The following is a 14,989-nucleotide window of genomic DNA, read 5'->3' on the forward strand; positions in this document are numbered from 1 at the left end:
CTCGGGTGTCTATCTGCTGCCCACAAAGTGACTGCTAAGCCACAGGGCCCGGCGTGGCCCGCCCTGACGTCCCAGGGGGCCCCGTCACTGCCCTCCCAGCCCGGGCCCTGGAATCTTGCCCTGGTCTCCAGAATCTCATTGTCACTTCTGCACCCACAGGGATGTTCCCAGGAGAAGGTGGAATGGTGGCTCCTGGAATGACCTGCCAGTATATTGTCCAGTTTTTTCCCGACTGCCTTGGGGATTTTGATGACTTTATTCTAGTGGAGACCCAGTCAGCGCACACGCTCCTGATCCCCCTGCAGGCCCGGAGGCCGCCCCCGGTGCTGACATGTAAGTGCCTGCTGCCCTCCGGGGGTCGGGGAAGGCTGGTGCCCCTCTAAAGGACCACCTGCCCACAGGGCCCCTGGGTGGCAGCACACAGCCTGACCCCTTGGGCAGGGGCTTCTGAGTCCTGAGGAGGGACCTGCCGGAAGCTCCTGCATTCCTCCAGAGTTAGGCCCTGACTGTCCTACTTCCCTGGGGGGAGGCAGACTCTGAGCGACACATATCAGGAAAGAAGGCCGTGGCCCAGGTGACCCCAGCCTCTGCGGCACTGGCTCGGGGCACTCTGAGGCCCACGCACGTGGTGTCTTGGGGCACCAACCACTGCCAGGCGGAAGCAGGGGCGGGGCTTGTCCCCGTCCATCCCTCCCCTGCCCCGGCCGCAACAGCCACCCTCAGCTTGGGCCGCGCCTCAGGAGGACCCAGGCTGTTTCTCTTGCCCATCTTCCCCTGTGGCTGCAGTGTCGCCTGTCCTGGACTGCGGCTACTGCCTCATTGGGGGCATGAAGATAACCAGATTCATCTGCAAAAACGTGGGCTTCAGCGTGGGCAAGTTCTGTATCATGCCTAAGAAGAGCTGGCCACCGCCCAGCTTCAGGGTGAGTGCTCACAGCGCTTCCTGGGAAAAAAGCAAGTCCATCGAATGCAGTAACTCCTGTGAGGGACTTGCTTGAGTGCCCCTGGGGCTGGAAACGCAGTGGATAGAATTGTAGAGCCACAGTCCCTTAAGAATCAAGAGGTAAAGAGTATAGCACCGTAGTTCCTATTATACTCCTAATACTTGTGTGACCCTGGGCAGGTCCCATCACCTCTCCTATCCTTCAAGGCCTGGACAGGTCCCATCACCTCTCCCGTCCTTCAAGGCCTGTCTTGGATGTCACTATACCCATTCATTCGTTCACTGAGTCAATCAGTCAGTCATTATTGTGGCAAATGTTTGACTATAGCAGAGGTCACAAATCGGAAGCTCTTTGGTTGAATTTTGTGGTCATGTTTATTTGGCACAGGGCCTCAAAACATGTTTGAGCTAACGTTGCTTGAAACTGAAAGTGTTAGTCGCTCAGTCATGTCTGACTCTTTGCGACCCCATGGACTGTAGCTCATGAGCTCTTCTATCCATGGGATTCTCCAGGCAAGAATACTGGAGTAGGTTGCCATGCCCTCCTCCAGGGGATCTTCCTGTCCCAGGGATTGAACCCGGGTCTCCCACGTTGCAGACAGATTCTTCACCATCTGAGTCAGTAGAGAAATCCAGCATTGCTTAAAAACATATATTGAATCAACATTTAAAGATACAGAGATTTCAGGAAGCTTCCTGGCTATCCAGTGGGTAGGGCTCTACACTTCCACTGCAGGGGGCTCGGGTTCAATCCCTGGTTGGTGAATCAAGATCTCGCATGCTATGCTGAAAAAAAAAAATAGATATCATATAAAAATGTACATTTCCACTTTCTCTGAAACATTGGAAGATGTGCAGCCCTGGGCCAGGATCCACTGTGGCCCTGTCAGCTGGAGTTGAGAAGCAGGGTGTGTGCACATGCCCGCCCGCGCCCCACCGCCCCACCGTTTGCCCAGGCTCCCTCCCACCCTGCACTCCCCATGGCAGCCAAGTGCTGACAACACTGATCGTCACGCTCGTGCACACCATTGTCTTTCTCAGAGGAGAGATACCTTGCTTTCTGTGCATCTCTGGAAACAAGCGATAAATCCAGGAGACCACATGTTCCCTGAGACATTTCACTCATAGCTGTCACGTTCCAGGGACCTGGAGGCATGGGCTTGTGTCCCTGCGTGCTGGTGGCTTCCTGTGTAGGCATCGAGGCTGCAGGTCTGCTGACAAGTCGGCAGCTTCCTTCAGGAGCTCATGACCAGGGCTGGGTTGGGAATGGAGGCAGATACGGAAGCTGGCATGAGCCTCACAGGGTGCTGCAGTAGGGAAGGGACTGTGTTAGGGAGCCCGCGTCCTGGGGAGACCTTCCCACACACCTCCTGCTTTGTGTCTGAAACCCTTGTCAGTGGTATTCTTGTGCCTCCAACCAATAGGCAGCTCTTTGCAGATGCTCCGTGATGTACTCGTCTTTAAACGTCAGAACCCCATCTGTTGCAGATTGAGTAAGTGCTTGCTGAATGGATGCGTCTCAGTTTCTTCATGAACAGGGGACTGGATGATCCATAAGAGCCTTCAGATCACAACATGGATGTTTGGAGGAGAGACATGGGTCATCTGAGCAAGAGACTTTACAGTTTCTTTCATACTGTTGAGTCATCTTCTGCTTTTCTTTAAGGCCGTTGTCACCATCGGCTTTGTTGAGCAGCCTCCCTTTGGGATCCTGCCATCGGTGTTTGAGCTGGTTCCAGGGCAGGCCATATTCGTGGAGGTAGGTAATGAGACAGTAGCAGGTACTTCCACCTCTTTAGGATCGGTTGCTGCTTCCTCATTTGCTTGCTTGATTTCCTTTGCCTCTGTGGGGTTTTTTGTTTTGTTTTGTTGGACTGTGCTGCATGGCTTATGAGATCTTAGTTCCCCGACCATGGATTGAACCCAGGCTCTTGGCAGTCAGAGTGCTGAGTCCTAACCACTGGACCGCCAGGGAATTCCCACCTTTGTGTTTTCATGACCCAGATGTCCACTCCCAGGTCCAAGCCTTGGTGGTTTCTATAAATTTTGTTTACTGATTGGGATGTTGTTTGTTAGAAAACTTATTTATACTGCTGCTACTGCTAAGTCACTTCAGTCGTGTCTGACTCTGTGCGACCCCATAGACGGCAGCCCACCAGCCTCCCCCGTCCCTGGGATTCTCCAGGCAAGAACACTGGAGTGGGTTGCCATTTCCTTCTCCAATGCATGAAAGTGAAAAGTGAAAGTGAAGTCACTCAGTCGTATCTGACTCTTAGCGACCCCATGGACTGCAGCCTATAAGGCTCCTCCGTCCATGGGATTTTCCAGGCAAGAGTTCTGGAGTGGGGTGCCATTGCTTTCTCCATACTTCCAAATAAATAGATTCACATGATTAAAAATTCAAAATATGCAAATAGATGCATGGTGAAATGCTGCCTCTCCCCCCACCTCCTTGGCCACCCAGAGGCCACAGCCTTACCAGGTCTGGGTGCCTTTGTAGGCGTATGTGATGACTACATAAACACATGTTTCTTTCTTTCCTATGTTTCCATTCTTCTTCACACAAATTGTTGCCCACTCTATGTTCTGCACCATGTACTTCCCACACCTCATTTTTTCTAGCTGCATAGTATTCCACTGTGTGTATGAACTGTAATTTAGGTCAGCCATCTCCTGCTGATGGATATGAAGATTATTTCTGATCTCTGGCCATCTCAGGGAATAGCTTATACATGCGTCACTCTGTCCTACCTGCAGGATACAGTCCTTGTTGTGTATTTGCTGACTTAGGGCTTCTACCCTTCTAATTATGGTACCTGTTGCCAAAATCCTCACCATTTGGATTATATTATTTTATACTTCCAACAAAGTATATGAAGGTGCTGCCTGTTTTCTCATATCTTTGCCATTACAATATGTTATCAAACTTTTAAAAAATCTGTTATCATGGACATTTTAAAACATATACAGGGAATTCTTTGGGGGTCCAGTAGTTAGGAGGCTGTGCTTACCTTGCAGGGAGCATGGCTTTGATCCCTGGTCGGGAAACTTAAGATTCCGCCAGCTTTGTGGCTCAGTCAAAATAATAATCATCATAATACTAATAATCTGAAAATGAATAGATATATACGTGTGTATGTGTGTGTATATATGTACACATAGACACACATATAACAGAATTACCTTGCCATACACTTGAAACTAACCTAACATTGTAAGTCAACTATACTTAAAAGGACAGAAGTCCAACTGGCCAAGCCCCACCTCCAAAAAAACCCATATTAAAAAAATAGAATGGTTTAAGGATCACCCAGGTGCTCATTACCCAGCTTCAGCTTTTCTCAACTCTTGGCCAACCTCATTGGCTTTATATTCCTCCGTCTCTTCCCGCCAAACCCTACCCCACCCTTTTAGAGTAGTTTGAAGAAAATTAAGACATCCTGTCACTGCGTTCATGATTGCTAACTTTCTGCTCTTCGCCAGTAGGAGGCGTGAAACTTTTTCTGGCTGGTTTGCATTTCCATTTTTGATCATGAATGAGGTTAAACCTGTTGTTTAAGAGCCATTTTTATTTCCGTCTCTGTGAATTTTCTCTCCATATCCCGGAGCCTGGGCTGGACCCTAGGGAGACAGCCAGGAGGGGAGGCCCGAGGCAGGGGGTGCGGCCGAGAGGAGGAGGTGATGGGGAAGAAGCCCCTTCACGGGAGGCTGCAGGACAACCCTTTCCTCCCCAGGTCCTGTTCCTCCCAACCAGCCTGGGAAAGGCAGAGCAGACCTTCGTCATCGTGTGTGACAACTGCCAGATAAAGGAGCTGGTGACCACAGGTGGGCGTGGTGCGCTCCCAGGGCGGGGTCCGGTCCACGGCTGTGGGGAGGGGAGCGGTGGTGCAGCGGAATGCTGCAGCCTCTGGGCACTGGGCTCCGGTTTGGGGCCACTTGCTCTGGCCAGACCATAGAGACCCATGCCAGGGTGGCCCTCAGGCCTGTCCCAAGGGGCCCTCTAGTGCGACAGAGATGGAAACCTGGAGGACAGTCTTTCATCACGTCACTTTGAAACTCACCTAGACCTTTGGGGACCTGCCAGTGACTCACACAGAAACAGCCAGGGCGCCCCTAGGTTTTTGCAGTTAGAAGGGGCGGACTCCTGCGTTTCCTCGGGCGCCCCGTTCCTTCCCGGCGCCTGTCTGTCTACCATCCACCCTGTTCACCCAGCAGGCATTAATTGAGTGCCCATTATGTGCTAGGTTAGCAGAGTCACCTCCTGTTGGTCTGTGACAGTGTGACAACATGAGTCTGTATGCTGTTGGCGCCCTGTTCCCCTGTGTGTGCTCTTCCTGGGGTCACGATCGTGGCCAGTTAGTTGCATGTGGATGGTGACCTGGGTCCTGTGACAGCCTTCGGCCAGAGTCCTGACTTCAGCCCTCATGAAACTTTGCTCCCCCAACCTTGTCAGGAGTTGGGCAGCTGGTTGCTCTGGATCTGATCTATATTTCTGGTGAGAAAAGTCAGCCGGAGCCTGGAGAGCTCACAGACTTAACAGCCCAGTACTTCATACGCTTTGAACCTGAAAACCTTCAGTCCACGGCCAGCAAACTGCTGATTATTAGAAACGCCACGTGAGTGATGCCTGTGCGGGACCCCAGCACACTCCCCACTCCCTCCTCACCTGGCCTGACATCCTGAATCTGAGCACAGGCTGGGAGGATCCGGATGTGCACTGTTCATCATGGTACTTGCTAGCCACATGTGACCATTTAAATGGAAAGGAACTAAAATAAAATGAAAAACTCGCTTCTTCAGTGGTGCCAGGCACATGTGAAGCGCTCAGTGCCTGGGTAGCTAGGGGTTCTCATATTGGACAGAACAGATCTGCAAGATGTCCAGCACTGCAGGGAGTCATACTGAGCAGTGTTGCTCTCAGTCCTCTGCGTGTTAGTCACTTCAGTCATGTCCGACTCTTTGCAGCCCTAGGGACTGTAGCCCACCAGGTTGCTGCGTCCATGGGCCTCTCTAGGCAAGAATAGTGGGGTGGGTTGCCATGCCCTCCTCCAGGAAATCTTCCCAAGCCAGGGGTGGAGCCCATGTCTCTTATGTCTCCTGCATGGGCAGCCGGGTTCTTTCCCACTAGCACCACCTGGGAAGCCCCTCTGGTCCATCCTTAACCAGGAATGGTTTTCCAGAGAATTCCTGCCTGGCCCATGAGGGGAACTCTCTCACGTTCCAGGGTCAGACAGCTGAAGGTCTGTGGGTTCAGCTGTCAGTGCCATTTATTCTCTGAGCACCCTCTGAGCTCGGCATTATGCCGGGGCAGACCGCAGGGTGCCTCCTGGCTTACTGTCCCCATGACCTAGGCCTTACACAGGCTCTGTTACCTGGCACAAGGAGCAGTTCTCGCCTGCCGTCTCCAGCCCCACCCACACCTGCCATCAGCAGCAGGGAGTGGGAGGGCTGGTCTGCAGAACTGGGCCGCGGCCTTGGCTCCACTGCCTACTGTCAGGGGCGCCCCCGCAGGCACGTGGAGCTGGCCTTCCACTGGCAGATCATGAAGCCCAACCTGCAGTCCCTGATGCCCGGAGAAACCTACAGCACAGACAGCATCAAGTATCACCCAGACAGGGAGACGGCCTTCTGCATCACCCCCAAGATGGGCGTTCTCAGCCCCCACACGGACCACGAGTTCATCCTGAGCTTCTCCCCGCAAGAGGTTCAAATGGGGCCATCTTGGTGGCTGCACACGATTGGGTCATGCAGGTTTCACCCTCCGTCCCTGTTTTTGGTGACATCGAAGCCACAGCTGACCCTGTGGAGACCCCCGGTGTCCTGCCAAGGCCAGCGCTTAGCCAAGAGTGGGGCTAGTGGGCGGGCTTGGTGCGTGCAGGACGAAGCAGCTCGTCTTGCCTGGTCCCCATCCCACACACCCTGTCCTGAGCAAGTCTGGCCTCACTTCGACTCTAGTGTCTTCCATGTTTCTGCTCCATCAAAGGTGTTACCATTCTTGCCCAGCTCACAGCAGCTTCCAGACAGTGAGGTCCCCCAGGGCAAGGCTCACACAGCCCTTGATTCCCAAAGTGAAGCCCTGTATCTACAGGCGAGGGTGGAGCAGGAGGGGGGTTCCCAGCGGCTCTTGTTGGTAAGACAGCAGGTCTGCCTCTCAGCCTGTCATTCAGCCCCTGATACTGTCTGTCCCAGGAAGGCTTGATGCTTCAGACGCATTGAGGGCACTGCTAAGGGCCTTCCCATCCCCCAGGCCCAGCTGAGGTGGGCATGCCAGTCTTGAGACTGCAGTGGCCCCCAGTCCCTGAGTCAAGGCTCATGTCCTGGCAGCCCTGTTTCCCCCAGTGTGGGGAGAGGCTGCACGGAAGCAGTGTTGTGTCTCAGGAAGGCGTCTGTGGTGGCTGGGCCACGGGGAGGATTGCTGCTGTGACTCGAGCCTTCCCTGGCGCGGGCTTTCTTATTCAGGGTGCTGTGTTTGTCTTGCAGCCAAGGGATTTTCACAGTGTGCTCCAGATGGTGCTGGAGGAAGTCCCAGAGCCCGTGAGGTGAGCAGGACCCAGGCCCTTGGCTGAGGGGTGGGCACCAGGCCTGCCCTCCCATGGAGGATGCTGGAGGGGGAGGCACCAGAACTGAGTGGATGAGCCCCTGACCCCCAGCAGGCTTTGGCAGGTGAGAGCTTCTGACCTTGCCATGGCACCAGGCTTGGAGCGGGCTCTGCATGCAGGGAACAGCTCTCTGACTGTGCACCCGGGAACCTGGAAACAGTGCTCACGGTTGCTACCAGTGGCCCCTGGGGGGTGGTGCTAATGGAGGAAGGAGTTGGTCACACCTCTACCAACTCTTCCCTAAGCAGGCTGTTGCTGGGGGGTCCCCGGTCAGCTGCTGGGGAGTTCCAGGCTGGTGTGGCTGCACTGTGGTCCTTGGAAACAGAAGGAGGGAACTTGGTCCTGGCCTGCAGTTGAGCTGCCAGCGCGGCTGCAGGCATTCGCTTGTTTCAGGGCATTGCTGACACCTCCAATTTCGGGGGGCTCAGTAGCTGTGGGCAGGGCGTGCTTTCCTTTCACAGGACCAGAGATGGGGATACAATGACTCTTAGCTTATGGTGGGTTTGTGTTCAGTTTGGACTTGGAAAACTCCAAGGACCCCTCGTACTGCATGGATGACGTGATCGTCCTGGAAATCGAGGTGAAGGGCTCAGTGGAACCTTTCCAGGTTCTCCTAGAACCATATGCTCTCATCATCCCTGGGGAGAACTATATTGGCATAAACGTGAAGAAGAATTTTAAGGTAGGTGGTTGTCTCTCCCCAGCCTGGACTGGTTGAGATGATGCTGAACTCGGCACAAGTTCCTGGGCTCAGAGGTCTTTGGCCTGATACGTTACCCACAAACCCTTTGGTGCTGTCGAGTGGCCAGGAATTAGCTGGGAGGGTTTGGAGGGGACCTTTTGTGAGCCCCAAACCCCTCAATCCTTTAGCAAGTACAGTCTCCCAGGGAGCCCGGGTCGGGATGTGTCTTTCAGATGTGGAACAACAGCAAGTCCACCATCAGGTACACGTGGGGGAAGATCAGCGACTGTCACATCATTGAGGTGGAGCCCTGCACGGGGACCATTGGTACTTCGGGGACCGCGGGAGGGGCTGGCAGGGGAGGGAGAGCTCGTGGTCACAGGAGCCTGGGCAGGAGTTCGAGGCCCCATGATCAGCTCCAGCCACAGCCCAGCCCTGGCCACGACATGAGGAGGGGCCCGAAATCTGGGCCAGCCATAGAGGGAGCCTGCCGCCCCTGCACATCTCGCTGCCTCATCTCACCCTTCTTCTCCCAGAACCCAGCGAGGTTGAGGATTTTGAGTTGAACTTTACCGGGAGTGTCCCTGGGCCGACGAGCCAGAACCTGCTGTGTGAGATCAAAGATTCTCCCACGCCCGTGGTTTTGCACATCGAGGCGGCCTTTAAGGTGCCTGTGATGGGGCCGGGCGGCTAGGCGGGCTGGAAAGGCGGGGGCCGGGGTAGGGCACCAAACCCACACCCGGGTGGCCCAGTGACCGGCCCCTCTGGGTGCCTCAGGGGCCGGCCCTGGTCATTGACGTCTCAGCCCTTCAGTTTGGTTTGCTGCGCCTGGGACAGAAAGCCACCAAGTTTATCCAGATCCGGAACCTCAGCCAGCTCCCGGCCACATGGGCCATGAAGGAGAGCCAGGTCTCCCTGCAAGAAAGGCAAGAGGGCGTAAGTCCTGCCCACCACCTCCTGTGGTGCTACCCTGCCCCCAGGCGCAGATTAACCCGTGTGATGTGTGAGCCGTGACACCGTGACACCGAAGCTGGCGCGTTCAGGCTGGGAGAGGAAAAGCCTGCCTGGTGACCTTTGCCTGGCAGTGTCCCCCCATTCCCCATCCTCTCTACAGCAGAGCAGAACCCCGGAGACTGGATTTTCCTGTTCCTCTCTCTGCCTTCTGACACAGAAATAGGACAAGGGTTTCTCCCTCTGTCAGAGTAGCCGGCGTCAGGAAGAAATTGGGCAGCTGAGTTGGGAGGGAAGCTTCCAGGGCCTGGGGGAAAGGGCGGGCGCACTGCTGGGAGTCCTAGCGTCCCAAGGATCGTGCTTGCAGTTTTGAGGACCTGCCACCAGGTGGTGAGCGTGTGACCCAAACCAAAAAGTTCTCCGAAAGGAAAATCACGGGCACTCAAATGGCACTTGCTTCCTTTTTCTCTAAAAATAGAAAATATTAAAAGTGGCTAAGTATTTACCGTCAACGTCTAAATTAGGGCATCGTGTCTAAATACCATGTTCAATCCTGAACAGGCCCAAGCCATAACACCAGCAGGCCCAGGAAGTCACTGACTCACCACACCCACTCTTCACACGTGGGCGCGGTCGCGGCACGTGAGAGACTCTGGCCAGGTCAAGAGGGTCTGACCCTCCCGCTAGCGGCAGCTCACCCAGGTTCCCCTGCTGCCCACTTCCTTTCCCCTTGAAAGCTATCCCTCTTCCCCTGGTAGCCTCGCTTCTCCCCTGGGCACTCTGAAACTGAGAAGTGAAGACAGTTTTGTATCTAGTGACCAAAACCACTGCCACGGGATCTGTTGCACAGGCTTGGAGTTAATGCTGGATACCCCCAGGGCTCACTGGTCACCCTGCCTGGCTCACGGAGCCAGACACTGAGACTGGGATGGGGGCAGGCGTTCTCAGTAACCTTCTATTCAATGAGACCTTCAACAGAAACCCAAGGTCTAGAGTCGAGTGTGAACCAGAGGCCCCCTGATCAAGCACCCTGCCTCTCCCCACATCCCACCCCCCGCTCTCGGACTTTCGGGGAGTCCCTGGGATTTCCCAGAGCACAGTTGGAAACTTACGGACCTCAGCCAGCCTCCTCATTGGATAGATGATATAGAGAGGGTTGGGGGCTTCCCCAGGGCCACGCCGCTACAAGGTGGCAGAATCATATCAGATCCCATCTCCCTGATTCCCAGTCTGTGTTTTTCCTCCCGCTGTGAAGAATAACTAGTGACAGATAGTGAAGTTGCTCAATTGTGTCCGACTCTTTGTAACCCCATGGACAGTAGCCCACCAGGCTCCTCCGTCCATGGGATTTTCCAGGCAAGAATACTGGAATGGGTTGCCATTTCCTTCTCCAGGGGATCTTCCCGACCCAGGGATCGAACCCAGGTCTCCCACATTGTAGGCAGACGCTTTACCATCTGAGCCACCAGGAAAGTCCAAATATATTTTATAATTGAAGTAATTATCAATCTCATGGTGTATTAAGATTTATGTCCAAATTGAAGTTGGTAGCAATCTCTATAGTTCTCTGTACTGTATTCTTGTGAGCTGTCCAAATATTGAGAATTGGGGTTTGTTGGATGTGCCCAAGTTGGGATCCAGAAACCCAGCCCCAGACCAAAGCCTGCCCCCGCATCACATACACACGTGCCTTGGGCTCCATGTGAAATGGAGTGCATGTGGAAAACAATGAGCGAAGAACGCAAAGGAGCTCTTCCCTTCCCAGCTCAGCTTGGACCCAATGCTCAGGAGAGAGAGCTACTTTTCCTAAGGTGTAGGCCAGCCCTACTCCCCAACCCCCCAGTGCCTGGGCAGTGAAACCTCTGCAGCAAGAAAGCACAGGGCCCAAGACAGCACAGCACCGCTGCCAGGGCGGGAGGCGGGGTGGGTCAGGGCAGGGGCAGCCAGGTCACCCTGCAGGCAGGTGCCTTGCACTCATTCATGGTCTTGGTCTCAAGGAAGAAGGAGACGAGACAGGAGTTATGTTGTTCCTGGTTGTGATCTTTCAATGCCCAGTGACACCCTGCTAGTCAGTGTGACCCATCCAGGGTCCTGGGGCATACACTCAAGGGCACTGTAGTCTCCGAGCCTTCTCCCTTCCCTTTTAGTGCCTGGTACGGGGCAGGAGGTGGACACGTCAGGTAAATGTGAACTAACTGCAGGGGGGATTAGGTGAGGGGGTGACCATGTGGGGAAGGGATCACATGGGTGTTACCAAAACCAAACTTGGGCCCTGATCATCCCCATGCAGGAAAGCCAATCTACTGACACTCGGTTGTGGTGAAGGAAAGTGTAGCGTTTATTGTAAGGTGCCAGACAAGGAGAACGTGTGGCTCACACTCAAAAAGCCCCGAACTCCCGAAGGGTTTCAGCCAAACGTTTTTAAAGACCAGGTGACAGGTTACAGAGTATATGGGCAGCTCGTGCACAGTTCTCTGATTGGTTGATGACAAGGTAGTGTCACAGCGATTAACATTATCAATCCTCAGGCTCCAGTACATCGAGGGACTATGCGCTCATGGTCATCAAGTAGTTAACTTCTTCCATTTGGTGGTGGTTTAAGCATCTGTAAAACAACTTAGGAAACGTGCACCAGTTACTATTTTCTAGGTGTTTCAGAGAGGAACTAAAGCAGAGGATATGAGGGAGGGGTCTGTCCCGAGAAGATGCAGTTATAAGTGCAAGGATACATCTGTGGCCACACAGAAGCTTGGGCCCTGCCGCAGTCTGGGAGCTTGTCCTTCCTTCCTTGGAGCCGCAGCTCCTGACCCGCACCTGCACAGTGGGGCGGGCAGACCGCTCAGAGCCACCACGCCGAAGGCGCCTCCCTCTGCCTTCCACCTCCATTCCTTGGAGACTCACTTTTCATCATCTTCTCCTCTTCATCCTGAGCACTTGCTCATCTGTGCTCCCCCATCCACTTGTCTTCTTCTGCATCCTGGAAGTGCTCAGGGGTCTAGGGGGCGCAGCTTGGGGGTGACCCTGGTTGGTCATGGCCAGCCCCCAATTCTGCAGTTCCAAGTGTCCCCACTGCTCACCCTTCTCCCCATCAGGTGTCTCCCTTTGACATCGAGCCATCAAGTGGCCAAGTTCAGCCGCTGGGGGAGTGCAGAGTGAGCATCACCTTGGAGGCCCGGCACTGCCAGCGTCTGCAGACCGTCCTGGAGCTGGAGGTGGTAGATGGGGCCTGGAGGTAAGGGGATGCAGGGAGCCTGTACTACACACGCTGCATATTCATGGCATATTTATTTATATCATATGTAGTTACGTGTTTGTAGATGTTTTGGAATTTAAAGGTATTGATAAGATGTTTATATTGTAAAATTTAGAAATTACAAAAAAAGAAAATGAAAATGATCCATAATCTATTACCTGGAGATCATTCACTAGTAATATTATGGGGTATATGTATCCTTCTAGTGTACGTGTGCTAAAGGAACGTACAATAATGCAACCACTTGGGACAACGTTTTGTTACCTGGTGGAAGGGTGACCGTACTCTTGATCCAGCGTTAGTCCTTCTGGATATAGTTGCAGAGAAACTTACACGTGTGCGGTGGGAGCCATGTGCTCATCCTGGAAGGCTCATAGCTGGACTGTTAATGGTAGCGAAAAGCTGGAAACAGCCAGTGTTCATCAGCAGGAGAATGGATGCAAAATAACCGGCAGACTTTTTCTTTTGTTGAGATTCAGTTGACTCATTACATTGTGTAAGCTTAAGGTGTACAATGTACTGACCTGAGGCTTCCCTGAGGGTCCAATGGTTAAGACTCCGCACTTGCATTGCCTGGGGCACGAGTTCCATCCCTGGTTGGGGAACTGAGATGTCCCACAAGCTGCACAGTGCAGCCAAAAAAAAGAAAATACTGACCTGAACCATTTATATGTTTCAGCATGATTGCCGTTGAAGTATTAGCTTACACTTCCATCATTTTATGTAATTATATTTTCCTTTTTGTGGTGAGAATAATCAAGTCTCCCAGTAGGTTTGATGTATATAATACAGTATTGTACATAATCACCATACTTCACATTAGGTCCCCAGGACTTGTTCACATATTAGTTGGAAATTTGTACCCTTAAACAGCATCTCTCCTATTGGCCCAGCCCCAGCTGCTGGAAACCACCGTGCTACTCTCTATTTCTTTTGGCTTTTTTAGATTCTAGATGTAAGTGAGATCATAGAGAATTTGTCTTTCTCTGACTTACCTCACTTAGCACAATGTCCTCAGGGTCCATCCATGTTGTTGCAAATGGCAGAATTTCCTTCTTTCTCATGGCTGAATAATATTCCATTGTATGCAAAAACCACCTCATCTTTATCCCTTCATCTGTTGACAGACACTTAGGTGCCTCTATACCTTGGCTATTGTGAGTAATGCTGCAGTAAACATGGGGATGCAAATACCTCTGTGATATCCTGTTTTCATTCGCTTTGGATATATACTCAAAAGTGCAATTGCTGGGTCAGATGGTAGTTTTACTTTTAATACTTGGAGGATCCTTCATACCTTTTCTGTTGTGACTGAACCAATTTACATTCCTACCAGTGGTGAACAAGGGTTCCCTTTTCCCCACTTCCTCAGCAACATTTGTTACCTTTTGTCTTACTAAAGATAGCGGTTCTAACAGGGGTGAAGTCATATCTCATTGTGATTTTGATTTGCATTTCCTTGATGTGTAGTGGTACTGAGCATCTCTTCAGGTACCTGTTGGCTACTTGGGTGCCTTCTTTCTGAAAATGTCTAGTTCCTCTGCCCATTTTAAAATTTAAGTTCTTTACCACTGTGCTACCTGGGAATGGGAAGACACAAGGGTCTAGGCTTATCAGAACAATTTCTTTGCTATGCATCTTAATGAATTCAGGAATTCTGTCCCGAATTCCACTCAGGGTGCACTGTCAGGAACAGGTCCAGTGTCTGCTGGTTTGATGGTTGCAGCATCCTTTGTTTACTGAAATGGCAGACTGCATTCTTTGTCATCCACAGCGTGCAAATGCTTCTCTCACTTGGTAGGTTGCGCTTTCATTTCGTTCACTGTTTCTTTTGCTGTGCAGGAGCTTTTTAGTTTGATGTAGTCTCACTTGTATATTATTTTTTATAGGCTTTCCATGTGATTTATTTTGGTGGAATGCACAGCACGGCCTCTGGTGTGCAGGAGCTTTGATCCCAAACAGAGGTCACACCTGTGCCCCTTGCAGTGGAAGCACAGAGTCTTAACCACTGGACCGCTAGGGAAGCCCCTCACTTGTTCATTTCTGCTCTTGCTGTTTTTTGGTACTTTCGGTGTCAGATCCAAAAAAACATTCCTCAAGAGCTTGAGGAACTTCTCTGTGTTTTCATCTAGGTGTTTTATAGTATCAGGTCTTATGTTTAAGTCTTCGGTCCATTTCAAGTTAGTTTTTGTGAGTGGTATAAGATGAGGGTTCAATTTCATTTTTCTACATGTGGTTATCCACTTTTCCCAATACCATTTGTTGAAGAGAGTGTCCTTTCCCCATTAGGTGTTTTTTTTAAATTGAAGTAATAGTTAATTTACAATGTTGTGTTAATTTCAAGTGTATAGCAAAGTGACTCGGTTCTATATATACGTATATGTGTGTGTATATATATTCTTTTTTATATATTTATATTATTTTTCAGATTCTTTCCCATTATAGTTTACTATAGAATATTGACTATAGTTCCTTGTGCTGTATAGTAGCTCCTTGCTGTTTACCTGTTTAATATATAGGACTGTGTATATGTTAATCCCAAACTCCTAATTTATTCTCCC

General features: G+C 51.8%; 1 protein-coding gene across 6 annotated transcripts in view; it reads left to right on the forward strand.

The window, feature by feature from the left end:
- The window catches only part of DLEC1 (DLEC1 cilia and flagella associated protein), a 92,299-nt gene that overhangs the window by 50,187 nt on the left and 27,123 nt on the right, over window positions 1–14,989 (forward strand). For 3 of the 6 annotated variants that reach the window (XM_086365922.1, XM_086365926.1, XM_086365927.1), the window contains exons 8-19: window positions 160–333; window positions 787–923; window positions 2,610–2,702; window positions 4,678–4,768; window positions 5,397–5,559; window positions 6,455–6,647; window positions 7,424–7,482; window positions 8,056–8,224; window positions 8,458–8,551; window positions 8,761–8,891; window positions 9,002–9,160; window positions 12,268–12,407. In XM_086365922.1, the coding sequence (XP_086222048.1) occupies window positions 160–333; window positions 787–923; window positions 2,610–2,702; window positions 4,678–4,768; window positions 5,397–5,559; window positions 6,455–6,647; window positions 7,424–7,482; window positions 8,056–8,224; window positions 8,458–8,551; window positions 8,761–8,891; window positions 9,002–9,160; window positions 12,268–12,407 (1,603 nt within the window). Of the gene's footprint in view, window positions 1–159; window positions 334–786; window positions 924–2,609; window positions 2,703–4,677; window positions 4,769–5,396; window positions 5,560–6,454; window positions 6,648–7,423; window positions 7,607–8,055; window positions 8,225–8,457; window positions 8,552–8,760; window positions 8,892–9,001; window positions 9,161–12,267; window positions 12,408–14,989 lie in introns of those variants that run through there. The other 3 variants (XM_086365923.1, XM_086365924.1, XM_086365925.1) reach the window with 3 other exon arrangements.

This window comes from Bos grunniens, chromosome 22, assembly GCF_055505025.1.
Source record: "Bos grunniens cultivar Pamir isolate PY7600 chromosome 22, Bosgru_T2T1.0, whole genome shotgun sequence".
Lineage (NCBI taxonomy): Eukaryota > Metazoa > Chordata > Mammalia > Artiodactyla > Bovidae > Bos > Bos grunniens.